General features: G+C 46.2%; 2 protein-coding genes across 8 annotated transcripts in view; one reads left to right on the top strand and one right to left on the bottom strand.

Annotated features, from left to right (window-relative positions):
• Positions 1-27845, bottom strand: part of STRADA (STE20 related adaptor alpha) — a 99262-nt gene that overhangs the window by 56067 nt on the left and 15350 nt on the right. The window lies entirely within an intron of this gene.
• Positions 16-25876, top strand: CDC27 (cell division cycle 27). Of its 6 annotated transcripts, none has more exons than XM_048926936.1 (19): positions 17-241; positions 5839-5914; positions 8912-9059; positions 11439-11564; positions 12280-12377; positions 12891-13045; positions 13158-13372; positions 13996-14110; positions 16121-16254; positions 16681-16780; positions 17402-17609; positions 18699-18868; positions 19522-19674; positions 20448-20656; positions 20880-20997; positions 21370-21498; positions 22333-22407; positions 23274-23454; positions 24510-25876. In XM_048926936.1, exons 1-19 carry the CDS (start codon positions 215-217, stop codon positions 24590-24592), a joined length of 2520 nt encoding a protein of 839 aa, XP_048782893.1. In that variant the 5' UTR covers positions 17-214; the 3' UTR covers positions 24593-25876. The 6 variants fall into 6 exon arrangements, with proteins under 6 accessions (XP_048782898.1, XP_048782893.1, XP_048782892.1 ...); XM_048926935.1 differs by having other exon boundaries at positions 18696-18868; XM_048926938.1 differs by having other exon boundaries at positions 18-241; positions 16139-16254.

Here is a 27845-nt window from a genome sequence, read left to right as displayed (position 1 = left end):
CGGCTTCGGGCGGACTCGGCGTTTGGCCCACCTCGTTCCTTCCCTCCCCGCCGCCTGCCCCGGTAACGGTCGCTGCGAGTTTAAATGAGCGGGGGCCGGGCCGCGCCGCGCCGCCGCCGGGACACGCAGTGAGGCGGGGCCGGGTTCGCGGCCGCCCCGCTCCGGGCTCGGCGAGGAGGAGGAGCAGGAGGCAGAGGAGGCCGAGGGGAGCAGGATGACGGTGCTGCAGGAACCCGTCCAGGTACCGACCCCCGGGCGGACGGGCTCGGGCCGCCGCCGCTCTCAGGCCCCGAGGCCCGGTCCGGCTCCGCCCGCTTCGTCGGGCCCTTTCCTGAGGCCGAGGCAGGCCCGCTCCGCTCGGGCCGCTCCCGGGGGCGGCTCTCGGCGTCCCTTCCTCGGCGGCGGGGCCCTACGGCAGCTCTCCGGGCCCCATTGCGGCTCTGCGTGCCCTCCCGGGTTCCCTCGGCCGCCCCCCGCGCCGCACGGGCCGCCCCGCCGCCCCTTTGGGCTGCCCTGGGCCGGGGCTGGCCGCCCCCCCCGTCGCCCTGCGGGCGGCACGGGGCCGCTCCGCTCCCCGGGGAGACCTGTTGAGCCCTTCTCGCTCACCTCTGCGCCGCTGTCTCCTTTCGAAATGTGCTCGGCTCCCGGCTGAGGACGTGCCTCGTTCCCCGGGAGTTGGCGTGGAGAGTTTGTATCTCTGCAACGGGAGAAAAAATAACATAATCGTGTTTTTTTTCTACCCTATTTCACGTCTTGCCTTGATGGCTTCCTGCTCCAGTTCTCAGTCATCCCATTGCAAAGGCATGATTTACAGAATAGGAGTTGGCTGTCTCTTCCTACTTTTTTCCCTTATGTGCATTACTCTAATTGTGTAATTCTAACAGTATAATAATCCCATTCATGTTCTCTTTTTATTTTTAGCTTCTTAACGCATTTATTTTTCTCGTTATCTTTGGAGCTGTAAGCGTCTTGGTAGTATAGAGATGATTGTCTGTAACAAGCATAGTGAAGAGTCTGGCTTGGTGCTTCCTTCAAGGAGAAGAGGATGAAGAGAGGATGCAAGGACTTCTGTGGAAAACCACCACCCTGCTGGCCTGACCTTGCCTGCATGAGGTGGAGGCAGCGATGGCACTCTGATAGAGCAGGGCCTTGCATTTGTGATGCTGCTGTTCTGTTGCTCTGCTCAGAGAGTGAGGGACAACGTGTTGGTAGGAAAGATTTGGGCTGTTGGGCACCTCCTCTTCATGGTCTTGCGCATGCACTGCTGCAACCTTTGGATTTCTGCTGTTGCTTTCTTAGCAGCTGGGTGTTCTAGGAAAATATGGGGTTATGTTAGAAAAGGAAGCAAGAATGCCTTTCAGAGGGAATGACAGGGAACAATACTTAACGTTTGCACCACTCTGCTAATTAGACTAACCAAGAGGAAAGTATTGGCTGTTCTGAGAGTTCCCTGGTAGAAATGCGTGGTAAGGACCTGCCTATTGCTGTTCTCAAGCTTTTATCTGCTTGAAAGTTTTGCTAGGGCTTTGCTTTATTGAACGTACCTATTTAGATTCTTCACGTGCCAAATAACTTTTTAGTCAGCAGTGCTGTTGCTGTTCCCTGCTTGCAGCAATGCTGATAAGTGTAGGATTTGTTACTTCTTGTGGCCTTGGTTGTACTGTTAGTCTTTGAGGTAGGAAAGTTGCCAGTGCGACCATCCAGAGCAGGGTTGCCATTTGGTTCTGCCTGGATCTGCAGTTGCAGGCCCCAGCTCTTTGTGCCACAGCTGTGAGCACTGTGCTGCAGAAGCTTTCTGTACCGGCTCACGCTTCTTTTTGCACTGATATTGTGTGTCCAATCACCAGACTCCATTTTGCAGTACACAGCTTGAATGAGGTTAAACTGTGCTTTGGAGTTCCCGTTCTAGCTGGAGTGCATTTATCTCTGATTTTCTATTTATTTGTACATTTTTGATGCTATGCTTCAATAAGTAGGCACTACTTCTCTTTTGTACTGCTGTTGTAACTGTAGAGATGTTCTCTGTTTGTTGTTTCACCCCCAGCTCCTCAGATGCCTACGAGGCTGATATTGAGGGCAAACTCATTTTTGTTGTCGTGATACACGAAGTCTGACAGATAAATACTAGAAATCTGTTTCTCAGTTGCCTTAAAAGTGTGACATTTTAATTATATAAAACTAATGTCCTAAAAGACATCAAAATGACTGGTTAGATTTCTGTTAGCTTATTCAATCTCTCAGCCTCTGGTATTTTTACTCATTTTATGGAGACAACAGACCACTGTTGTACTTCTTGATGTGGTCAGCTTAAATCTCTTCAGCTCAGATGCAAGGCCTTGTACCTCTTGTGCGTTTGGATGCCTTCCAAATAGTTCTGAAAAACATCATGGAAACAAAATGAAGGCATTCCTTGGGATTCAGCTTCTCAAGGTGATCATCTGCTGTGACCCACATGAACGATGCTTGAACTCCACGACTGCTGCCATGGCTGGAAGCATGCAGTACCAATAAGTGTCTGATTACTTGACAGAGTCTCTGTAGCTAGCAAATATAGCAAAGTCTGTCACTGGAAACTCTGTCTTCCCCTCTCATCACCTTGAACAAACGTTAAAATGTGGTAGGAAGTGATTGCTTAGCATGTCAATAGGTTGGGAAGCTTGGGAAGTAATTCCCAAGGCTGTGTAACTGTCAGAAGTGTGGGCTTACCCTTCAAGAGGTTTGGGTTAGATGTGGAGTGATGGTTGGACGGTGCACAGGGTCTTCTGGGTTGAAGGTGGACACGTGTGAGCTGGCTCTTATTTCCTTGCTTCTGACTGTGGATGCTTTGCCATAGAGCTGTAGCTGGTGTGGTGGTTTTGGAATTGCCTGCTTGCTCTGCGTTCACAAATTATGTGTATATTCAGGAGGTTGGGTGACTGGAGCCTGGAGATGCACCTCTTCTGGAAGCACGGTAAAACTCCGAAGCACTTGAAGCTTCTCTCCTGTCTGTATTTGTTTGCAGCTCACAGAACAGACATGACAGCCGCAGCGCCTCAGCTGCTTTTCTCAGCCCCGGGGAGATGGCTTGAGATGGCTGCTTTGCGTCCTGGTGGGTGCAGTCCGTGTAAAATTTCATCACTACTGCAGAGAGGAAAGGAAGACTGGGTTGTCCTGCCCCAAAGCATTGCAGCATTGAGTAGTTTTTATTGGATAAATGCCCCCAAAGTGTTTCTGCTTCAAACCGCTCTTCTGGTCTGACTTAATTGTGGCACTGTGGTGTGGATGCATTGATCCTCAGCTAGAAAATAACTCAACCACTGCTCTATAAGGACAGCGATGCTCCAGTCCCAGACTTGCTTCCTAAGGGGTGTGGCAGCAAGACTTTGTGGCAGTTTGTGTAAGCTAGGGCTTCGTCTCATGCTGTCCCTGTAGAAAATCAGTTCTGCACCGGTGTGGTTGATCCCTGCACCTTCCTTCTCCCTCCCCGCCCCCATGGGCAGCACATGTGAGGATCCAGCTGTCAGAATCGGCTGAAGGCACAACTCCACCTCGCACCTTTTTAGTTGCAAAATGACGACTATTACGTAAGAGGGATTCTGCCAGCTGGCTTTCTGCAGTCAGTGGGACTCTGCTCAGCAAGGCTTGTTCTCTGAGGCGCTGTGTAGCATACCTTGTATAACATGGCTGTGATTTAGCCAAGAATGGCTTGGGTCCCCTCTCAGCCTTTGGCAACATCTTCTGGCAACTTGCTCTCATTTGGGAAGGCAGATAACATTGATTTTATTTTATTTTTTACCACCACCACCCCCATCCCTTTGTTTTGTGCGTGTGCCCAGACGGTGCTTTTAACTCCAGGACAGCTCTGCTTGGCTAGATTGATCTGAATGCCACTTGTGGCTGGGTGAAGGAAGAGCTGCTTTGGAGAGCAGGAGGAAAAAGGAGACCTTGAGCTGCCTTAACCTGGATTTAGTCTGAAAGATTTTAACACCCTCCTTCTGTTCAGTACTTCTTGTACCACAGCAGTGCGCAGCCTTGGAGCTTTTCAAGGTAAAAGCAGCAATCGCTCATGCAGATGCTGTGGCTGAAGTTATCTGAAGTGCGGAGTGCAACTGGAGAGAAAAAACACCTCTGCATTGTGATTTGCAGAGAATTAATTATCTTGACACGGGCTCAAAGTACCTGTTGATTTTAAGTGTACAGCTGGGACCTACTGACCAAGGAGAAAATACCTCTGTGGAGGTGATGTATAAGATATCTAAATAGTGATTGGAAACTCTGCTGCGTGCTGTTCATAAAGATGTGTAGGCTTCCCTGAAGGAGAACTCACACATTTTTTTCACACCCTGAGTTTGTCGAGTTTGTGTTGCAAGAAGTAGCATATGGTCCATGTAACTGTTTGTGATGCTTGGGGGGGGGAAATGTGAAATTGGCACTTATCTCTCCTGCTGGAGACAGCATTCGTTGTTTCTTTCTCTCTGAGAGTTTAATCTTGGTTTTGGATGTCTGTGGTATTGGGATCTAGGTTCTGTTTGTGTTTGCAGTTACATATAAATATAGGAGAAGTATTAGACCACAGAGCCTTGAGTTCATCAGTTGAGCTCTTGTTTGGATCAGTAGTAACAGAACTGCTGCAAAATGGCAGTTTGGCTGTGGGAAGCTGCTTTGCAACTGGAGCTGCAGTCCTGGTCCCAGCCTGTCTTACCTCTGAGAAGCACACAGATCACAGCTGGTAATGATGGAGAAGGACCAAGCCAATGTTATGAGGGATTCTTTTTCCTCCCTACCTCCTTCCTGAAGATATTTTCATTGATCTGAGGAAAATCGGGGTGGTGTAACGAGGCTGATGTACTCCAGCCCTCTCCATCCTCCTGCAGGGCCGCTCCTGCTTTTAGCTCGGCTGATAGCAACGCAGTGCAAGTAATTGTGGCAGCTATTCCAGTGGTGCAGAGAGTTTGTGCACCTGTATCTGCATTTAATTTGCATTTCACTGGAATAATGTCATCCTTAAGGGTTGAACGCTGTCAGCTCCACACACTGAACATTGGTGTTTGTCAAAAAGGAATATTGGTACCCTCATGCAGGTTCTTGGGTTTGACCAAGTCCACGTACACGAGCAAAATGCAGAAGATAAAAAGCCTTCATGTGGCTGCATGGATCTGTTTGTCCACCTCACTGTGCTGCACACACTCCTGTGTGATACCTCAGCCCTCATCATGCAGCAAATGGTAAGCAAGGACCCAAAGCAAATGGCAGTGAAAAGCAGTGGGTCACCCCAGCCAACATCTCATCAAGGAGAACACTCAGTGCTTCGTACACTTAACCAGCAGCAGGCTTGTGTTGACAGCCTGACAGGGCTCCTAGTCCTGCTGCTTTTCAGTTTGTCACACCTCAAGGTGAGATGGTTTAAATGGGTTTATGCACAGTGCATTAAAATGGGTTGGGCTCCCTTGATTATTGTTGTTTTTTTTTCTTCCTTAGGCCAAGAGCAGAACGGTGCTGTGCTAAAAGTTGGGGGCTGGCTTTGTTCTTCCTGCTTGTATTATTTGGTGGTCTGCAGTGATCCGTGTTCCCTTAGGCTAAAACTGTAACTGGTTGAGACTTACAGATGGTGTATATGGTAACTGGTGAGAACCAGCTGTGTTCTGAGGTGGGGTTGTGCTACCAGTGCTGAGATGGCTGTCTCGTTTTTAAGCTCCTTGCCACTAAGAGTTGAAGTCACCAAAGGCTGCGTGTTTTTCCCTAAACTTTCCTACAACTCCGGTGAACCAAAGCTGAGCTGCACCTTCTGACAGTAAGAGCTGATGAGCTGTGCATTCTGAAATTTCTCTTATACAGGCTCTTTGTTTTCTTGTCTTGTAGGCTGCTATATGGCAAGCACTTAACCACTATGCTTACCGCGACGCGGTGTTCCTCGCAGAAAGGTTGTATGCAGAAGGTGAGTACTGCTGTGCTTTGCAGACGTGAACAAGACGTTTCCTCAGTGCTGATTTAAGATTTTGAGCCTCTGGTCCTGTGTTGTCCTGCTCTAGTTGTTATAATAGAGCTTAACTTTCTGCTTAGGAAGAATGTTTCTCTGTTCAGTTGGGAAAGCTTAGAATCGGAGAATGGTGTGGGTTGGAAGGGACCTCAGAGGTGGCTGACCCCAACACCCTGCCATTGGCAGGATTGCCAATCAAATAGTGTAACAGGAGTGCTTTCTATTTGCACTGTTTGTTGTTGGTTTGTTTGTAAAGCTTCCTTAGAAGTTAAATTCAGAGTCGGTGTTCTAAGTGTAACGTTTGCATTGATGCTGTGCGGCCTGCGATGGGAGAGATTTTCACAGTCTTGGAAGACCTGCAGTTCTTGAAGTCGTCTTGGAGAGGTGCAGAGTGCATGCCACAAGTTATCCTGATGCTGATAATCCCATTTAGATGCACTGATTGTGTCAGTGTTGTAGCTGGAAGGATTTTGTGGGCGTGAGAAAAGAGCATAGAGGAAAATGGAGACAGTGAGCATTGGAACATGAAATAAACATCTCCTGTGCAATGCTAGGAGTGTGCTGTCAGTTCTAGGATGCCTTATGCACAGCAGCATGAATCCATGCTTCTCCTCTGTCCTTCAAAGACCAACTTCCTTCTTTTATTGTAGTCTGTTTTCTTCCTTATCTTTTACTCTATGACCTCAGATAAGCTTTTTGCTCTCTGCTTCTTCCTCTTTGATACTGGTATTCAGTTTTCTCTGGTTTGGAAGTTATTGTCCCTTAGTCCCTTAGGAAACAGAAAAAAAACACCAATATAAGGTTAAACAATCAAATAACAAGCACACATTTAATTTTTTCAGGCTAAGCAAGACTTGAGCTTACACCATAACCAAATGCTGTAACCTGGTCCATGCTCTGTGTTCATCTCCCCTGAACAAAGCACGTTCTGAGATTCAGGAAGGTGCTAGATGGAAAGTAATTGCCAAGCACATAGAAATAGAGTCCACTTTGTAGCAGTATGCTGTCCTATTCTGCTGCTGCAGGAATCCCTGCAGGATAGCTCTCTTATAGAGATCTTCAGACAGGTTTTTTTCAGTGGCCAGCAGTGCTGAGATGGAGCAGCTTGCTGTCCCTTGATTCAAGCAATCAAACACCCTGCTTCTGGTTACAGTAAGTAATTATGCTGCAGAGTAGAGGGTGCTGAGCTCAAACACACTGATTCCATAACAGCAGTAGGGTTTTTACCCTCAGAGGAGGTTTAAGTTCTGCACTTTGTGGGGACATCTGTGGCTTGGGATTTGCTCAGGACACTTGAAGTGTGTTAAGTTAGTGGATAAAATAATTGATTTAACTTCAGTTATCAAAAAGATCTGGAGTTTGTAGCGTGAGATTAAAGAAATGTTGCTCTCCCTTTGGGCCTTCAGTTTCTCTTGCTACTGTCCAGGTGATGACAGACCCTTAAAGTGGTGTTCAGTGGAGCAGAGGATTTGAGTAAGTTCCCCAAGAGGTTTCTGTGGGCTGCTGCTCCTGATTTTTGTAGAGGATTCTAAGCAAGTACAGAAAGAAACTTCATAACTGTCTCGATTTCAGTGCTGAATTCCATCTGCTTGTTAAGTGAAAAAGTGAAGTAATATCAGTTTTTTAATTAATTGGGCACTTCAGAGATTTGCCTTCGTAGGCCGCCTTTCTTTGACATGGAATGCTTCATGGCTTAGTGCTGAACAAAGAGCAGGGCTCAACCCCTTACAAACTGGAAGAGGGAATGAGAAGTGAGGGTAGTTCACACAGCCACGGCTTGCTGCTCAAGTTCACAGCACAGCACTGCAGGGCTCACTGCTGCCTCGCCAATGTGTGTTCTGGTGTTTTAAGTTTCAGCTGACAATTATACAGTAAGGTTTCAAAGTTACTCGAGGGATTAGCTGCTCTGTCCTTTATACTGCAAGTGCAAGTACAATCAGCAAGTCTGACCTCAGCCTTTTAAACCTGGATGCCAGCTCCAGCTCTTTGAATAGAGCATTCTCAGGGCAGTACGTAATACAGCTCCGCGGTGGAAGAAGAGTGGAAGCAGACATGATTCATCCTAAGCAACTCGAGTTTCTGTCGTAGAAAATGCTATTGTGTCTTGATCACTCTGGCTTTCTGCTGTGATAGGGATGATTTTGTCCTGAAGCTTGAAGTTCTTTCAGAATGTAGAAACCTGTAACAGCTTTCACAGCTTTAGGAAGAAGATACAGAGGAGGGTTTGTCCCTATCATGAGACAAAGCATCTGAATGGTAACTTGTAAACCATGATCATGATTAAATAATTATAGGCAGTGGAAAGGACAAAGATTTAATGTTGGAGGTGACTGGTAAGTGATTTATTTTAATCATCATAAAAATCTGTGTAAACCATGTCAAAAGACAGAGTCATATGCTTTTGGAAAGCAGAAGTAACATTGCAGATAGAGAAAGTTCAATCCTGTAATTAGGATTAGATCTATTAGTTAGGCTGCTTAAGCTGAAGTTGGCTTCCTTAGGGAGGCTCTTCCTGCCAGCCATGGTTGTGCCAGTGTTCATGTGCAGCCCAGCTCTTTGCCAAGGGTCCCTGGTGGGTGTTTGCTGGTAACACTCGGAGCCCAAACATGGTGTGGCCAACAGGTTAAAGCACTTCTCTGCTAGAAGTAACAGCTCTGCTTAGCTTGCTGTTATTTCAACAGCAGCTGGCTAATGCTTGTAGCTGTTGGGTAGCCAGGAGGATCAAAGTTCTCTTACAACAATAGATGTCGAGTTGGTGTGACTGTGCAGGACAGCAGCATGTGGAAGCTGGTTACATGCTGACAAATAAAGAAATACACTCCAGTGGGTAATGAATTTCCCTAATGTTACTACTTCCTTTCTTGTATCTGGCTCCTGGCTGCGTTCTGCTCCCACCAGTTCCCTGTATTACAGTGGTAAACGACCAACTGATGGATTTCATTTTATTTCTCTTAGTACATTCAGAAGAAGCACTGTTTTTGCTGGCAACGTGTTACTACCGCTCAGGAAAGGCATATAAAGCATACAGGCTCCTAAAGGGACACAGCTGTACTACTCCACAGTGTAAATACCTGCTTGCAAAATGTTGTGTTGACCTCAGCAAGTAAGTGAACCCTCTGTGTTCTGTTTCAGGGTTACAAATGCATTTTTTTTTCATTTTAATTTCTCTTTGGTAGCTGTCAGAGCGTGTGAACTAGTGATTTATTGGCCCTCCAACTCTGAAGATAATTTTAAGTTCAATTCATGTTGCTTCCAGATAGGAACCTAATGAGCAATAGCCCGTATTGCAGAAACCTCCAGAAGGTCTTGAATAACCTGCAAAGGAGTTTTCAAGGGGAGGGGAGAGAGGATTGGTTGCTGAGGTGGCTCAGGCAGACCAGTCTGAGAAGTGATTGTTTTGCTTTTGTGTTTCTGTGATGCTCTGGCTTATTTCATTAAGTGTTTCCTGTATGGATTTAATGGGCAGGCTGCTTCCCTCAGACAGTAAGCTTGCTCCTGTTACCCAGTTAATGCTGGGGGTGGATGGGGGAGAGGATGGCAGATAAAAAATCTCTTCTGAAAACAAGCAAGCAAAACAGCTGGATTCCACTCCAAAGAATGCTGCATTACCCCCCCCCCCCGCCCTAAGAGCAGGATTAACCTTAAGGAGGTGTAAGCAGGGAGGAACTTTGCTGCTGCTTGCTGCAGTCTAGCAGTAAGAGCACATAAATGAAATGTCTGAGCTACAGCCCCTCCATGATGCCCAGAGTTTGTTACTGAAGGTGTTTTTGCCTCTGTGCAGACCTTCAGGGCTGCTGCAGCTCCAGTGTAGCAAACAACGTCTGGCTGAGCTGCAGATGGAGCGAATAAGGAACCAAAGGAGGGAGAAACTTTTGTTCAAGGACCTTGTAATACAGCTGGGTTCTTTGCAAAAGATTAAGTGTTGGCTTTTTTTCCTACGTGACAGCTTGTATTCCAGGGTTTGGGGTGTGGGTTTTCTCCCATTTAGAAAGGCCCTCTTTCAATTACCCAAAAGAAAAAGGTTCATTTCTTTAGTGGGTGGTGAAATGTGTCGTTTGGTGTGGTGTGATGTGATTGTTTTGGTGGCAGTCAGGATCCTATCTGCAATGTGTAACCAAAACACAGGTCTCTTGGAGCAGCTCTTTCTGCTTTGGTGCTTTCTTTAGCAGGCAAATCTTCTGATTTCATAAGAGTAGCAGAGAAGTCTGGTTTTATTGCATTTCTTCTGACATTGTTTTAGCACTCTTGGAGCTACTAGGATACAGGTTTCTTTGCATCTTCTATTGAAAGGGAAATCACATTAGTGCTCTACTTGGGAAGGTCCCCACAGAATAAATTTGAAGCTGATTGTTCTCCCTTGCTTTTACAAAGTCTGGATGTGTACAGCACCACTGAGCTGATTTCAGTTAGGTAGGTGGGATTTCTGGAAGATTCTTCAGAAGTTAACTTAGACTGGCACTTATAGAAATGTGCCTTGTTTGCTTGGGAGAGTGGTCTGCCTTGATGAGAGCATCTACCAATGAATGCGATTTCATGTGAAGGCAGGAGGGGATTGTGAAAGCAACAGAGACATTCAGATGCCAAGTGTGCCGTATCCCAGTGTTGGATCTTATGAAATGAGGGCTTAGAGCCTTACAGCTTGCTTTTCTCAGCTGGAAACAAAGCCAAGCTGAGTGGTGTTTTAGGTAAAACACCTTCAAAGATGAAGCTCCTGGAATCATAGAATCACAGAATGGCCTGGGTTGAAAAGGAGCACAGTGCTCATCTGGTTCCATCACCCTGCTGTGTGCAGGTCACCAACCAGCAGCCCAGGCTGCCCAGAGCCACATCCAGCCTGGCCTTGAATGCCTGCAGGGATGGGGCATCACAGCCTCCTTGGGCAACCTGTGCCAGTGCCTCACCACCCTCTGGGGGAAAAAATTCCTCCTCATATCCAACCTAAACCTCCCCTGTTTCACTTTAAAACCATTCCCCCTTGTCCTGTCACCATCCACCCTCACAAACAGCCGTTCCCCTCCTGTTTATACTCTCCATTCAAGCACTGGAAGGCCACCATGAGGTCTCCCTGGAGCTTTCTCTTCTCCAAGCTAAACAAGCCCAGTTCCCTCAGCTGTTCTTCATAGGAGAGCTGCTCCAGCCCTCTGATCATCTCAGTGAAGGCTGCTTCTCCCTTAGTATAGTGCCCAAAACCAGGCTCTTTTGGGGAAGTCACGCTCTATTATGCATTTCTAGTTTTGGAGTGGTATGGGATTTTTCTTTTTCTTTTCCCTAGTGGGGTTATTGGGCTCCCAAGTTCTGCATGCTCCACATTACAAGAGGAATCAATTATTTAATGTTAATTTGCAGGAACTATTTTGTACATCGTTTGAACCTTGTGACCACTGACAATGGATTTCTGTTTTTGTTTGCAGCAGGGTGAAAACACTGGACTGCCAGTGCTGTGAGCCTTGTAACCCCTTTAAACCTCTTGTTTTTTAAAAAGGCTTGCAGAAGGAGAGCAGATCTTATCTGGTGGAGTGTTGAATAAACAGAAAAGCCATGATGACATTGTCACGGAGTTCGGTGACTCTGCGTGCTTTACGCTCTCCTTACTGGGACATGTCTACTGGTAATGCTGCTTTGTTCATTTTGTCTTTCAGAGCCCAGGGTTTGGGTGGTGATAGCCATGGGCTTTTGGTTGTGATCGAATCAGTGTTAGCCAAAATAAGGTAAAATTCAGCCAATGCAGGATGTAGAAGTGTCAGTTGTGGGGCCAGGCTGTGCTGTCTGCACGGAAGAATGATAGATGCAGACAGATAGTTATGGAAGCCATCCAGCTTAGGAATGCAGGCATGGTTTGTCTGCTACCCAGAACATCTGAGTGCCTGAAAACAGGCTTCCCTCTTGTGTGTTCAACATGTATTTAAGTGCCATGTTCTTACAACTTAAGGTCTGTGATATTCCTAAAGAGAAGCTCTCAAAATCCATTTCCCAGTGTTACCACTTCAACTCTTCACAGTTAAGAAAAATTGAAGTTGAAAAGTTCTTGAGCTGAACTTGAAAAGTTTTGATGAGGAAGATTTTTTGGAACTGTTAACAGCAGCAGCCTTCTAAAAAATGAAAACTTTCAAACCAGGCCAGTGCTGAAGTAATTCCATGGGCTGCCTTAAGCTGCCACCTGTGCACAACTGTGCCAAGTAACTCAGTATTGCTCTGTTTCTGTGGTGTGAGGAATGTTGCTGTGACTCTTTAACGTGTTTTTGTTTTTCAATTCTCCCGGAGAGCATCTCAAACAAAGGTTCTGTTCTGAACTTTCCTGATAAACTGTTGCATTCTTTTTGCAGCAAGACAGACCGGCTTGCCAAAGGATCAGAATGTTACCAAAAGAGCCTTAGTTTAAATCCTTTCCTCTGGTCCCCTTTTGAATCGCTGTGTGAAATAGGTAGGTCTGCAGAGCTGACTTCCTAACGAAGATGTTTTCTGCATTTCTGGTTAAGTCCCATTTTCCTATTTGCCATCACTGCACAACATGTATTTTTACTGTTTTCACTCCCTGTCCAAAGCTAGTAAGGAAAATGCCAGCAGAATTCTTCAGGAGTGTTCTCATGAGTAATGATGGATTTAAAATACTTTACCTGTGTTCAGAGCTTCTGCCTCGTTCTGTTCTCATGACTGTTAGGTTTTGGGTTTAACAGCACCCCCTGTGTTGGTACCTGCAGTTAGGATACCCTGAGAACACACTTCTGGGACTAACTTCAGTTGAATTAAATGAATTGAACTGTCCAGGGTTTTGCAGTGGAAGCACTTCTGATTTTTGTGCAGGGGCTTTTAAAAGAACAAAACAAAAATGCCCTCTTCCTAAAGTACACTTGTCTCCCCCCTCCTTGATTCCTCTTGAATCTTCAGCATGGGAACTGAGGAAGAACTCTATTCAAATCTCCTTCCAATCTTACAGGTGAAAAACCAGACCCCGACCAAACGTTTAAATTAACATCTTTACAGAACTTCAGCAGCTGTCTGCCTAACACTTGCACAACGTTGGTGTCTAATCACAACATTTCCCACAGACAGCCTGAGACTGTCCTGATGGAAACACCGCAAGACACAATTGTGAGTTTTGCCATCATCGCTGTATTCAAGCAGCCCTTCCAGCTTCACTTTAAAATGTGAATTAGAAGCTGTACTGCATGGGTAACTAAAAGCTGCCTTTTGTTTTTTTTAGGAGTTGAACAGGATCAACCTAGAGTCCTCCAATGCAAAATATTCCTCTTTGAACACAGACTCCTCAATGTCTTACATTGACTCAGCTGTAATTTCACCAGATGCTGTCCCTCTTGGGTCAGGAACTGCCATCTTGTCGAAACAGGCTCAAAATAAACCAAAAACTGGGCGAAGTTTACTGGGAGGACCTGCTGCTTTGAGCCCACTGACTCCAAGGTGAGCCTTCCTAACAGATTGTTGCTACAGTTAGCTGCTCTCCTGTTGGTTTGAGTTGTGTCGTGCAGCACAAGGCTTGCTGATGGTGCATTATGAACAGTGCTGCAGAAGCAGAACAGCTTCAACGACTCCTCTTGGCCCTAGTGTTCATCTCTTCTGTTCTTTAAACAAGCAGCTGGTGTTTTATGTCTAGAATGGGGAAGAGCTCTTGATTCACTGTTTCTTATTGCTGCAGTCACACTGGAAGAGTCTTTAATCCAGAGATGTGTTCTTTAGAACTGATAGGAGAAGCTGCTCTTAGAGCTTTCCTGGAAAAGTGTCTCTCTTCTAAAGAACATGTAAATATAAGAATCTTCCTTATATGCTGTTTTAGTTACAGAAACAACTGTTAATACTTGGGTTATCTGATTTTATTGCTTGTTTTTGGAGGGAGGTAAAGAAAGTTCTGTGTTCTTATTCCTGAAGTTTAAGAACACAGAAGAGAATAGATTGGAAGATATCAGGGTTAACCTAAATCACTGCACTGAAGCTGATAATCTGGGTCTGTGCTTTGGCCACAGAATTGGTCTGATTCTATGGCCTAACATTTGGACTTAAGCATTTGCTCTTCATTTTATTCTCAGCTTTGGAATTTTGCCACTAGAAACCCCAAGCCCTGGAGATGGATCCTATTTACAAAACTACACCAACTCCTCTTCTGTAATTGATGTGCCATCCACAGGAGCACCTTCAAAGAAGGTACTTTGTGTTCCAGGATGCAATTGCTGTTCTGTTGGTTACTTTAAAAGGAGAATCCATAATGCAGATTCAAAAAAAAAAAAAAAAGCAAACACTATAAATGAATGCTTCATTTGGATGTGATGGGCCAGTTACCTCCCTGGCAAAACTCTTTAGACTTTTAAGAAGCATCAGTTGAAATGAAATCTGCTGTAAAATGGTCTGTTTTGAAGTAGTGACAGTTTCACAGTTCCCAAAGCCTCAACAAAAAGCTTATTATTTTAAAAACCTTTCTCTTCAGCTGAGCAAATAAGGCAGCAAGGAAGACAGCAACTGTATTTCAAGCAGTGTTTGTGCTGCAAATGTTTTCAACTCATTCTGTCACTTTCTTTTGATAGCAAAACAGATTTTTGTTTTCCCAAAGGTCTGTAAAGACAGGGAAGGCTCCCAGTGAGGAATCCTTTCTTCCTGGTAAATCAAACCTTCCCTCCTGCCCCTAAACACTCATTTATCTGCAGGCTGCCTTGTTGGTGTTGCTTGGCAGGCCTGAGGGGCAACCTGGGCCATTACTTCTGTCCTCCTGCAGCCCAGCAGGAATGTACAGACAATAACAGCTGAACTGGGAAGGACTGGAAACTTAAGTGCAAGCTGGAGTCTGAAAGCAGTCAGAACTTGAAGTTTGCACTTTGATTTCTTTCTTTACCGTAGGTATCTTCAGCGATAACTTCAAATAATACTAGGAGCTTCAAGTCAGCTTGCAGACAGTTCCTGAATTCTAGTTTACATCAGATCTGATCAAAATACTGTTGGTGGTCCGTGGGGAGCTGACTGATAGAGTGCTGTTTCATTTGGCTAAGTCTTGTCTAGAAGAAACTACAAATTATCTTTTTTTATTCAGGAAGAAATTATCATAGTTGCCATAGTGACAAATGAGAGGTGGGATGTTGATGGCAGTTAAGGAACCGTTTGTTCCTTTCTAAAAACAAAACCTGAGGATACTTGAATGTATTATTAAATCCAGAAGTTGCATGTGCCTTCTTGCTGTAGTACTGCCCTGCATTTAGTCTCAGATGTGCTGTGATAGATGCAGGGCTTCAGGAAATCAGGTCCTTCTTGCTCCTTTGTCACTTGGCTCAGTGTGCCACAAGGGCCCCACGGTGGGAATTTCACTGCTCTGCAGATGCTTTCTGAGGTGGATCTCTGCTGGTCCCTGAATACAAACACTTAAGTAGCTTAGAATTCGGATGCATGCTTTGCCCAATGTAAATAATTACTTGGCCACTTTCACTTCAAATGGCCAGGTTTGCTAACGCTGTTGTAGCTGTGGCTAGGATGTGCATGACTGAATGGAGGCAGTTTCCTAGGAAACACCTGCGTAAATGAATGAGACATCAGGATTGATCCCAAGGCTCCCTATCTGAGTGGGCAGGCCTGCGTGCTGGCTGCCTCAGCTGTCCTCTGATAACAAGACATTGAGAAGGAAAGGAGGGACAGAACCTGTACAAGTCAGATAATCCATCAGCTGTTGCTGCTTGTGCTGCTGTTGGTCCTGCTTAAGTTTGGTGCCTTAGAAAGCATCTCTTCTGTGTGACCACCAGAGTTGGCTGTTAGTGCCCCTGGAGTGGGGCAGAGAGCTGGCACTTGGGCTTCTGTGAAACACCAAATCTGCACATCAGACAACTGCTTTCTTTGTGAACCTGTTCCTGAACGCTCAGATTCAGTCACGTTAGGGAACTTGAAATGGGATACTTTTTAATTCCCTTTTCTTCTTGCACAAGCACTTAATGTAGTTTCTTGCCACTAGATGGAGATTTCGTGTCTTCAGATAACATGCATGGAGTTTTGGGAAGTTGTTGTATGGGCAAACGTTCAGGCAGAGAATGAGGAATGCATTGGGTTCTCCTTACAGCTGGGGGGAGGAAACCTTTGTGGAAATAGTTCTCCTCTGGGCACTGGTCAGCAGGCAGAAGGGATTTGCTTTGCTAGAGCAGAGAATTGAGGTTTCTCAGTGACATCATAACAAACCTGTAGAAACTTCGTGTTATGCAGGCGGTCACCAGGATCAGCCAGGCTGGAACAAAATCAGTCTTCTCCCAGAGTGGGAATAGCCGGGAGGTCACTCCAATCCTCGTTGCACAAACACAGAGCTCTGGTCCACAGACAAGGTAGGAAGAGAAACATCTCTCAGCTTGCTGTTACCTTTTACATCTTCTTTCTGGAGGATTTAGGGATGGTTTTGTTTGTCCATCCTTTACGGGCTGTCCTGCAGGATTCTGGTTGGGATGAGGAAGTGTCTGTTTTGTTGGGGAGAATGAGCTCAGTGGTTAGAAGGCTCCTGTGTGATGGTGGTGTTTGTTTTAAATCTGCTTGGCAGGTAGGAAAAGGTCATCAATAGACAGCAAGGTAGACAGGAAGTTTTATGTGGTGCTGTTAACACAGAACAGGCAGGTGGATTTTTTCCATCCCTTTCCTGTAGGACTGCTTGCACTTCAGTACTTGAGCATTTTTCTTTAAAGCAACAATAAAACAATTTTCTTGTTTCAAAAGAACGGAAGCGAAACCTTCAGCTTTAACGTGCTGTTTGTTTTCAGTACAACACCTCAGGTATTGAGCCCAACAATTGCTGCTCCACCAAACTCACTGCCTCGAAGAAGCTCTCGCCTTTTTACTAGTGATAGCTCCACAACAAAGGTAACAGAATCCACGCTTGTCTTTTTGAGGGGCTTTCCTCACCCATGCCTCTAATAGTTTCCCCATCTGCACATCAGTCGTAGCAGTTGGTTCCTCATCTCCATCGTGAGCAGAGCTGACATTTCATATCAGGCTCTGTGGAACATGTCTTGGTGCCTTGTTTCTTTTCATTCTCAAGAGTGCTCCATTGGGAGTGGGAAGAAGGTGAACAAAAACAGATGTGTGCTGGGATGACAAGTGCAGCGGTGCTGCTGGCTGCCAACCCAGTTGACAAGAGGCTGTGTTGTGTGGATGTGTTTATTGAAGAAGTGTCTTGGTTGCTTGCTTTCTTCTAAAAGCAAGCTGCACTTTTTTCTTGTCAGTTTCCTGCTCTTTAATCAAAGGAGCAGGACTTCAGAGCACAAATGCCTGTGGACTGTGGTTAAATATATGAGAATCTTTGCTGTTAAACACAGCATTCAATGGAGTTGGAGGTGCCTGTAACTAAGTGCAAAAGTGGAGCAGCTGGGCGCTGTTGTGAAGAGGCATAAACACATTCTTACTGAACTTGCAAGTTAATTATGTGAAGTTGAATTAATTTCTTTTACATGTGTAACTTTTTTTTGTTCTTTTTGCTTGCAGGAAAATAGCAAAAAATTGAAAATGAAGTTTCCACCTAAGATTGCAAACAGGAAAACAAAAAGTAAAACAAATAAGGGAGGGATAACTCAGCCAAACATAAATGATAGCTTGGAAATTACCAAACTGGACTCTTCCATCATTTCAGAAGGGAAAATATCTACTGTTACACCCCAGATCCAGGCTTTTACGCTACAGAAGGCAGCAGCAGGTCTGTTTGAATGCGATCAGACAGGTCCAACTTTGTAGCTCCGTGTTTTTAATGGTGGGATCATAGCATGGTTGTGTAGGAAAGGACCTCAGAGCCCACCCAAATGCAACTCTGCTGTAGGCTGCCTGCCCCCCAGCAGCAGGGGCAGCTCAGGGCCCATCCATGGCCTTGTGCACCTCCAGGGATGGGAGCCTGCAGATCTGGGCAGCACTGCCAGGGCTTCACCACTCTGGTCCAGAGTTTCCCCCTCACGTCTGCCCTCATTCTCCCCTCTTAGTTTAAAGCCATTCTCCTTTGTCTTAGCACTGTCTGCTGTGTGTGAAGTCGTTCTCCCTCCTGCTTATGAGCTCCCTGTGGTTTAGTGGGTGGGGACAATTGCTTTAGTTATGTTTCGGTCAACCTGCAGTTATTGCCTTTCTGTAATTATCAAGGTGATTGAGTTCAGGATGCTCCAGCTGACTTACAGAGAACAGCTGAAATAACAGGATAGAAAAAAGTGACAGTGAGTGAATCTGATTCTGGTTCTGCTGAGTGTTGAAGATGTTTTCAGGCAGGAACCCTGGAAACCGATTCAAAGTATGAGTAATTCAGCTAACTTCCCTCAAAGCTGGGTTTGTTGTCTCTTCTCCCTTGTTATTTCCCGTTTGTTTAAGCACAAGCCTTTGTCCAGTTTGACAGAAAATCCTGGACAAACTGTTGAATTCCTCTCTTTTGGCTCCACAAAGTTTCCAGGCAGCAAGCACGTGTCCATGGATACCAGACATGTGGAAACTGAGACCTAAAAAATAAGTTTGAGTTGTTGGTGTAAGTGCAGAAATCCACTTCTCCTGAGCTTCCCCATTTCCGTGTTCCTGAGTGTTCTGTTGCTGGCTTAAGAAGTTGCCAATGCCTGACTTCCATTGCAGTTTGCACTGTTGTGTTGTGAATTAAGAGTGGATAAGCCTGCCTAAGGACTCTTGGAAGGTATTCATATGCAAAATTGGGAGCGGTGCCACACTGAAAAGCTTATGGGAATTAGCAGTTTCAAGTAAATAAGTGTTCCAGCAATCTGTTTTCCCTTTTTTACTTACTGTATTTTTCTCCTAGAAGGTTTGATGAGCCTCCTTCGTGACATGGGGAAAGGTTATTTAGCCTTGTGCTCGTACAACTGCAAAGAAGCGATAAATATTCTAAGCCATCTGCCATCTCACCACTACAACACTGGCTGGGTGCTGTGCCAAATCGGGAGAGCTTACTTTGAGCTCGCAGAATACATGCAGGTAGGAGCTGCGTGTGGTTGGTTTTGAATCTGTGTCTGCAGTCACTCTTTCCTGAAGTTGTTAGGCTTCAGACTGCTTTCAAAGCTGAGCTCATTTCCTCTTGTGTCCAATTGTGGGGTTCTCCCCTTGCCTCTTCACCCTCAGTGGTGCCGATGCAGCTGTTTGTGCTGCAGTGCTGTAAATAATACCACTGAAACAGCTCAGGTTCTAAAACCAGGTGTTCTTCTCCCCACACTTATTTAATTAACACAGATCCCATCGATGGCCTGGTTCCCCTTGCAGCCTGGGGAATGGCTGCATTTGTACAGCTGAGGTGATGGCAAGCTGCTTCAGAACAGAAGCAGGCAGCTGAGATGAATCCAGCCGCTCACCTTCCCTTCTCTCTGTTGTGCTGGCAGTTGGTGTGCTTGTTTCCTGCAGGAGTCACAAGCAGGGAGGGCAGCTGGAGTTCTGCCTGGCCCAGCTGTTTTGGAGTGTAGTCACCTCCTGTGTTTGGAGGGGAAGATAAGAATACAGCAGGACTCGTAGCTCTGCATCGTGTGATTGTGTGGCAAAGAACTGTCAGTCTGGACACATGAGGCTTCTAACTTTGATCTGTGTGCACTGCTTGGCTGGGTGGAACCATAAGTTTGATTTCTTGTTTCCTTTCTTAGGCTGAAAGGATATTTTCAGAAGTGAGGAGGATTGAAAACTACAGAGTAGAAGGCATGGAGATCTATTCAACGACGCTGTGGCACCTGCAGAAAGATGTTGCTCTTTCAGTTCTGTCCAAGGATTTAACAGACATGGATAAAAACTCACCAGAGGTACAGAATGCTGTGGTGCTCAGTGAGATGAGCAACAATCAGCGACAGGGACCAGAACCTGGCCTGGAGCTGGATTAGGATTTCATTCTGACATGAGAACTGTGTGGTGAAAATGGAGAGGGAGGTGCAGGATTGTCTGTCGAACTGATGATGCCTGAAATGGCTGCTTGGCATTAGAATATCAGCTTATATGGGGCAGGTTGAAACCTGCAATCTATTAATGTCTATCATTTGAATTCGTATTGGCACTGTTAATCCAGGAAGATCATGGGTTGATTGTTCCTCCTGATGCCAATGTGTGAACACAAGGAATGTCTTTCCTGATACCACCTCTAAGTGCCGTAATTCACTGGCACTTTCATTTCCTGTACTTGGGCAACATCCTTCTGGAAACATTTTTGTGCTGAAGTCCATTGAACTGCAGTATAGTAGTGTAACAGGTAGTATAGCATACACATGGGATGCAGACAGGCTGATATTTTAACATGTGCCCCAGCACAAGTAATAAGAGTGTGTTGTGCGGAGGGATTATAAATCTGCTCCTAACAGTTGAGAAAACTGTGGAGTCTGGGATTTTTCTGCTGGAAAGAAACCTGTTGAGGTCATTCTGTCATGAACCACAGGAAGGAAAATCAGTGAAGCAACTGGTCAGGATAGTTCAGACTGTTGTGTTATTTAGAATCCAGTAGGAAGTGATGTGTAACTGCATAAATCAGTGACAGCAGGTTGTAAAACAAAACTGTCTGCTAACTTTGGAATGCTGCTTTTGCTAGGCATGGTGTGCTGCAGGGAACTGCTTCAGTTTGCAACGAGAGCATGACATTGCAATCAAGTTCTTCCAGAGAGCCATTCAAGTTGATCCAAACTATGCTTACGCCTACACCCTTCTGGGGCACGAATTTGTGTTAACAGAAGAGCTAGACAAAGCACTGGCTTGTTTTAGGAACGCAATCAGAGTCAATCCTAGACACTATAATGCGTGGTAAGTCTTGCTTTGTCCCCTTCTGCTGTGTGTGATCCTGAGCACCTTTTGGAGAGAAATGAGCTGCAAACGTTGCTGTGACTTTTGGGAGTGTTTTTTGTCATAGAGGCCTTTCTTACCCTCAGTGAAATAGTGAATCTGTGCCACTTCTGCCAGTTCGTGTTTGCTGATGAAAGTTTACTTCAGATGCTCTCTTATTAATGGCTTTTTTTCCTTTCTGCAGGTATGGGTTGGGAATGATTTATTACAAACAGGAAAAATTCAGTCTAGCAGAAATGCATTTCCAGAAAGCACTTGATATCAATCCTCAGAGCTCAGTCTTACTGTGTCACATCGGAGTCGTAAGTAGATTGCACTCAGCTCTCCTTGTTATCTTCTGATCTGCCTCTGTGCTTCACCTGCAGTCTTCCTGAACTTGAAGTGCAAAACCAAACAAAACAAAGTTCAGAAGACCTGTTAGAGGATCTTATGGCATAAATGAGTCACCGTGGGGTTGTGTCAGAAAATAAGTCCTCCTCTCTCCCTCCCCCAGTTGCTTTTAGCCAGTGTGGAAATGACTGCCAGCTCAACCTGACAGCATAAGCTTGCCTGGGAGAAAGCTTGGTTTAAGACTTGGTAGAAACAGGCTGTCAGGAAATGCAGCAGCACATCCACCAGGCAAATGTATTTTTCTTCTTTCCCCCTTTCAAGGCTTTATTCCTGTTCTGTTACAGGTACAGCACGCACTGAAAAAATCTGAAAAGGCTTTGGATACTCTAAACAAAGCCATTAACATTGACCCCAAGAACCCACTATGCAAATTCCATAGGGCTTCTGTATTGTTTGCAAATGAGAAATACAAGGTAAGATTTGGTGCAGACAACCTTAAATTATCTTTCAGTTGCTGCAGCAGTGAATGGGGATGCAGTCTGCAGCATGAGCAGGCAGAGCAGCTAACAAAGCATTTGTTTCAAGAAGTGCCACCTTCACTGAGGGGGAAATGTGAGGTTTTGATCATAAAATCTGAAGGCAACAGATGTGTTGGTTTGTTTTTTAAGGGTCCTAACAGATGACAGCAATAAGAAGCTGCCACTAAAGGCTGTATCAGCAATTGAAAAATGGGAGGCCACGCAGTTTTGTTGTGATCCCTCTGCTGATTTGTGCCCTGCTTGTGGGTGGGTTGGGTCTTCCCACAGTCTGTCTTTCCAGGGACTCTTGTCCTCTGGTCTGAACTCTGTGGCCAACAGAAGCAAGTCTGGTAGTCTGGCTTCTGAAACCTTCAGGAGTGTGTGCATACGTGTAGGAGAAACTTCATCTGCAATGTGTTCTGGAAGTTCCTCACTTAAGCAGTTAAATGTAAGAAGGGTTGTGGTGAGGAGTAGGCAAAGTGCCCAGTGGAGTTGTTTCTATAAGTCGAAAGCAGAGGATGAATGTGAGCAGGAAAAAAATAGATGTTAGTGCAGGAGAGCCAGTTTGCTCTGTGCCTGTAGTTGGGGTATAATGTTCTACAGTCCTAAATGAGAAACTGATGTAACAAATAAGCTTGAGCTGCTTTGGGTGAGACCACAGTGCTGTTTGTGGTGCAGTGTGCTGGATGTGAGTTTCAAGGTTCACATCAGCACTGAATTGCAGTTCAGTGATGCAATGCCTGCTTGCACACTGCCAGCTTGTGCTACGTTTTTATTCTTCCTTTTCAGTCTGCTTTACAAGAACTTGAAGAACTGAAACAGATTGTTCCCAAAGAGTCTCTTGTTTACTTCTTAATAGGAAAGGTAGGTGAAGCTTCCCTGTCTTTGGAAGTACTTTGTTTTCCTTCATGGCAGAAACTGCTTGATGAGAAAACTTGATGCCTGTTGCCAAGCTGTTTACATCTGGGGCAGCGTTCTGAGAATTCACACAGCCTTCAATGAAGCTTGCTGCATGTGATCTCACAGCTCTAACATGCCTGCTTTCAGCCTCAAAAGACTGGAGCAACCTCAGGCTATTTTTATTACCCCCCAAGAGGAGATAACCCAAACTCCTGTTGTCTTTTCTACATCTGTCGACTTGAAAGGATTCGTTTTAGAAAGCAAGGAATGGATCTTTGTCGAGATCTTACACTGAGAAGAGGAGCAGCAGCTGGCTTTCTGAGCCAGTCTGCCCATCAGTCAGCTGTGTTGCTTATTTGAGCCTTTATTCAAGTTGGACCACACTCAAATTTATTGATGCTTCACCAGAAATGCTGCATAAATGTCTGTGTAAATGTCTTTGACTCCCCCATCAGCAGCCTCAGTGTCTGTTTCAGCTGATGGCCTTCCCAGGCTCACAGAGGCGATGTCCTTCCGTGACAGTTTGGGAAGTGGGAAGCCTTAATGAGGCTGTAGGAGTTCCAAAGCTTCAATTACACCTGAGGAGCCACTTCCTTATGTTCTTGAGTCTGTTGGCTGCTAATTTCATTTGATCATTTAAATTTTGGCACTTCTGTAGAAACACTCGTTCACTTTTTCTACACACTTTTGCTGCTTCCCTTTGGACTTGTATATTAAATACTTGAATCTGCTGCTTCTCAGAAGTGTTACCTGACTGTGCCTTACCATGTTTGTTGTCCAGCCTTTCAAGCAGCAACTTGTAAGCGTAGCATTTCATGCTTTTGTTTTAGGTTTATAAAAAGCTGGGTCAGACTCATTTGGCCCTGATGAATTTCTCGTGGGCGATGGACTTAGATCCCAAAGGAGCCAACAACCAAATCAAAGAGGCTATCGATAAACGTTACCTTCCAGATGATGAGGAGCCAATAACTCAAGAAGAGCAGATCAGTGAATGTTATCCCTACGAATCAGGTTGGTGTTTTGCAACCCTCTGTTATTCAGTGGGGTGTTTCCAGTGTGAGGGGTCACCTCCTGCCTGGGGGTAGGGAGAATTCCAGGCTAACAGTCAGAGCTCCAGGGCTTCATTCTCTGTGTAACTGAGGGATCCATGGAGGCTTTGGGAGAGGTTGGATGTTGGTTAAAAGGCTTTGACCATCTGGTAACCATCAAAGGTAAAGTAGTGGATGAGTTTGGTTTGAATCACAGCCTGCAGGAAGGGGGGGGCGCAGGGTTCTCCCCTCCTCCAGCCTCTCGTCATCAGCTTGAAGCGCAGTGAAGCGTGGATGGCGCTGTGAAATGGATAGCCATAAATAGTGATGTAAAAGAAAATAGAGAATAAAGCTGATAAGCAGTGTGATTATCTCCCTCCAAAGGAGGAAAAAAAGGGATTCTGAGAAGTTTCTGAAGGAACACGTGCTGTGTTCCTTGTTGTCAGGGTGTCTGTCCCAGTGGTTGCTAATGATGCTGTTACAGTGGGAGCTCATCCTGCGCTGCGTTTCCTGGCGCACCAGGCTTCTCCCCTTGCTGTGGCTGCTTGCGCTCTGTGGGCTGAGTTCGTTTCTCGCCAGAAGATGGAGGCAGAGCGCTGGAACTGCGGCGGCAGCCGAGCCAGGAAGCGGCGGGGTGGGGGGTCGGGGTTAATCGGTCCGTTAAACATAACTGGAAGAAAAGGAGCACGTTGGGGCGCTGCTTTTGTGTCCTATGGAATGCATTTTGATCGCGAGTGCAGTGACCACAGAGCACTGATGTGTGGGGTCACAGAGCAGCCCTTCAATGGAGGAGGCTGCACGTTTGTGGACCTCGTGGTCCTGACTCCTTTCTAAATGCGTTCATTTGGACTGCAGGATGCTGGCAAGGCCAGTTTATCAAAGGGAAAAGCCGTATGGCTCTGAAGCGTTTTGAGGGGAAGGGGAGGAGCTCAGTTTCACATTGCTGGGGAGACGGCGCTGTGCTCCGCTGTGCTGAGCTGGCTGTGGAAGAACCGTGGGGAAGCTGTGACCACTTCTGTGTTCTGTTTCCTTTCAAAGTCGGCACAGACGAATCCCAAGAGAGCAGCATGACGGATGCGGACGACACACAGCTCCACGCAGTTGAAAGCGATGAATTCTAACCTCCGAAAGCCAGTCTGTGGGCTCGAGTGTGTGACTGGTACTGTTGTGTTCTCCCCTTCCTTGGCGTCCTGGGTCTTCACATCACTGAGCCAGCACTGTCGTGGTTCTCCACGTTACACCTCAGACTGCGCAGAGCGAACGGCAGCGCAGCGTTTGGCTGCTGCCGAGTCTGACGAGTTGGCTCTTACACTTATGAAAGTGACTGAGGAGGAAATGCTACTTTTGGACTCCCCTTTGCTGGAAAAATATCATGGAAGAGAGACTTGTGGTTTGCTGTAACGAAGCCAGTAGATGTGGGGACAGTACTAATGAAGCAGTGTCTTGTTTTTTTTCCCCAGAAATGTGTCTTAGTTTGGTTCTTTCTTGATAAGCAGAGTGCTGAACTTCATTTCCAAGTTCGTTGAGGACAGTGTTGACAAATGCTGTTAAAGACTTTTGCATATTGTAGTGTAACTTAAATGCCAGGGAATGTAAATGACCTTAAAGCTGCAGCGTCTCCAGTGAGCAAATAGAGCTCAGTGCTCAGGACTGGGGCTGTCACACAAGTAAGACATCCTGTGTCCCTGTTGTGTCCCTGTTAGAGTGCAAACCTGCAGGAGTGGGAACGTAGCAAGAGAATCACAGTGCAGAACCACAGCTTTCACAGAACACCTTCATCTTCTAACCAGGAATTAATTTATTCACCTAGTTTCTAAAATGTTTACTTTGTACTTTAAAGAAATCAGCGATGCATTGCTTTATTTCTTTTTCATACATCCCTTGATTTGTTCTTCCTGGTGTGAGAATAAACCTTAATAAAGGGCGAAACCAAGAGAGAAATGTAGGTATGATTAATGTGGAAGCATTCAGCCCTTTCCCTGCAGTGACTGCGTGCTGCTGAGCAAATCCATGGGGCAGACCACGGAAGCCTTAATGCAATCAGAACCTTACAGTCAAATGCATCAGATAATTGCCTCAGATCGTCTCCTTTTTAAACAGTTTTGTACCATGTGGTCCAAGCAGAGTGCAGAAACGTGCAATTCTCTCTTTGTTTTTTTTTTAAGCTGTTCTTTAAGGTTGTTGCAGTACTTTCTCACTGTAGGAATACAGACCCCTGCCCTCCTCCCACAGGCTGTTTCTGTGAGAAGAAAGCTGTGCCACACTGAGTCCAAAATGATCTTTCTCTGTAGTGTTTTGCAGCAACAATTGGTGCCCTTTATGCAGTGATGATAAAGAAAGTGTATGATAAAAGCAGTTTTAAAGAGCAATTTATGCATAATAAATTGGGAATGATATAAATTTCATAGCAACATCCTTGGTGTCATCAGTGTTGATCTTTTTGTTTCCTTTTCAAGCGTTCTCTCTTCTAGGGGTCGTGTGCTCACCTTCAGAGCTTGTGCATTAAGACACAGCCTTGCCCTGCACCGTCACAGGGACACCTTTATTGTATGAGAAATAACCCACAGGTGCAGCTCACAAATACCTTTGTGCTGTTTGGAAGCAGGGGGAGACGAGCAGAGGGAAGTGAGCTGAGCGTCCCCAGTACCACTGAGGTCCTGAAATGGGGGCTCTGTGGGGCTCTGTGGGGCTCTGTGGGGCTCTGTGGGGCTCTGTGGGGCTCTGTGGGGCTCTGTGGGGCTCTGTGGGGCTCTGTGGGGCTCTGTGGGGCTCTGTGGGGCTCTGTGGGGCTCTGTGGGGCTCTGTGGGGCTCTGTTCTCATTCCCCAGGAGTTCCTTACCCACACTGAGGTCCACATGAGCTCTGTGGCCATTGCCACCCTCCTTGTCAGGAGGCAGCACCGTTCTGTCTGCGCAGTGAAGTCATCCTCCTGGTGCCCAACCCATTTGCTAAGCAAAAATAGTGAGTCTCATCCCTCAGAGCTTCCCAGCTGCAGCAGGTGAATCTTTGTGTGTGTAAAGAAACACCAGGCTCCCAGAAAGGCGCTGCTTGTTTGGTCCCCTTTCTGGCCTTGCAGCAGGAGCTGCTGCTGTGACTTCCCCAAGAAATGCTGCTTGTGAGCTGGGGACTCGAGGCTGAAGAGCCACTGCACAACGGTCACGAACTCAGCTGGGATGTTGGATGCTCACTGAAGGTTTAATACTTACATCTGTCCCCAGGTTTACACGTATATCAGACCTTTAAAATGAAGTTTTTTCTAAAGGAATCTGAACTGACCGTGCTGTTCTCTTGCCTTCCAGATAGCGACGTGCAATTAGTGCTTAATTGGTAAGGTGTTGTTATTTGGGGAGGGGAGCAGCGGGTGCTGGGGCAGCCAGGCCTGAGCAATTGTGTTCATGGGAAAGAACTGGGGGATCTGCCATGTCCTTACAGCAAAAATATGGCAAAATGTGAAGTGTGGCCTGTATTACCTGCATTGAAACGATGTGATTTGGTTTTTTGTGTGCTTTTTATTTTGAAGACTTGTGCAGCTGTGTTGGGGGGGGAGCAGTTTATTGTTAATATATTTTTGATTAATTGAAAGAGGTGAAAATCCAAGGGAAGGCTTTAGAAGCAGACCCAGCAGTGTTCTGCCCATGTGGAAACTGCTGCATCCTGAGTTTGTGCTGCAGGGATTCTGAGAGTTGTGTGTGAGCCCTCACAGCACCAACCTTGATAAGGGAAGCTGTGAGTGCTGCAGGCTGCAGGAGGGGTCATGGTTTTGCCATCCTTGGCTTAAAGCTGTTGGCACTCAGTCTGTTCTGTCAGCCCCACCTGGCACGTTTCTGCCTTTGGGTGCAGAAGCTGCACTAAAATTGAGCCCTCATTTCTTTCATCTCTGCATCTCAGCCCTGCCCTTCACACTTCTGCTCCTGATGCTTTGTGGAGAGCTCTCAGTTCCTGCAGGGAGAAGCAGCGTGTGCTGGACTCCCCTTATGCTGCAGGGCTCCTTCCCCACCTGCACAGCAGCCACGCAGTGCCTCAGGACTGGGCAGAACCTCAGGGCTTCCAGCTGGGGAATCGTTTTGGTGCTTAATGAGCTTTGTGCTCTTCGTGCTGGTGCAGTGGATGCTGTTGGTGCCACAGCTGCTCTCTGCCTCCTGCCCCTCCGTTGGTGGTGGGGATTTGATTTCAAGTTCCCTCATGGTACAAATAGGGGAGGGCTCAGAAGTGGTCTATTATCAGGAAAAGAGCTCCTTCCATCGAAAACATCCCCAAAGGAGCTGCATGTTCCTTTCAGTGGTGAGTGGAGACAGGACAAGGGGAAACGGCCGGAAACTGCAGCATAGGAAGTTCTGCACCAATGTGCGAAGGAACTGCTGTACAGTGAGGTGA

This window comes from Lagopus muta, chromosome 25 (genome assembly GCF_023343835.1).
Source record: "Lagopus muta isolate bLagMut1 chromosome 25, bLagMut1 primary, whole genome shotgun sequence".
Taxonomy (NCBI): Eukaryota; Metazoa; Chordata; class Aves; order Galliformes; family Phasianidae; genus Lagopus; species Lagopus muta.
This window is presented reverse-complemented; position numbering and strand designations above follow the sequence as displayed.

Bases quoted from the DNA above. Each gene is read 5' to 3' on its own strand.
- CDC27 (XM_048926935.1), top strand. From the start codon at position 215: ATGACGGTGCTGCAGGAACCCGTCCAG. The intron at 13,046-13,157 runs GTGAGTTTTGCC...TGTTTTTTTTAG, and splicing joins AAACACCGCAAGACACAATT to GAGTTGAACAGGATCAACCT. The intron at 20,657-20,879 runs GTAAGTCTTGCT...TCCTTTCTGCAG, and splicing joins CCTAGACACTATAATGCGTG to GTATGGGTTGGGAATGATTT.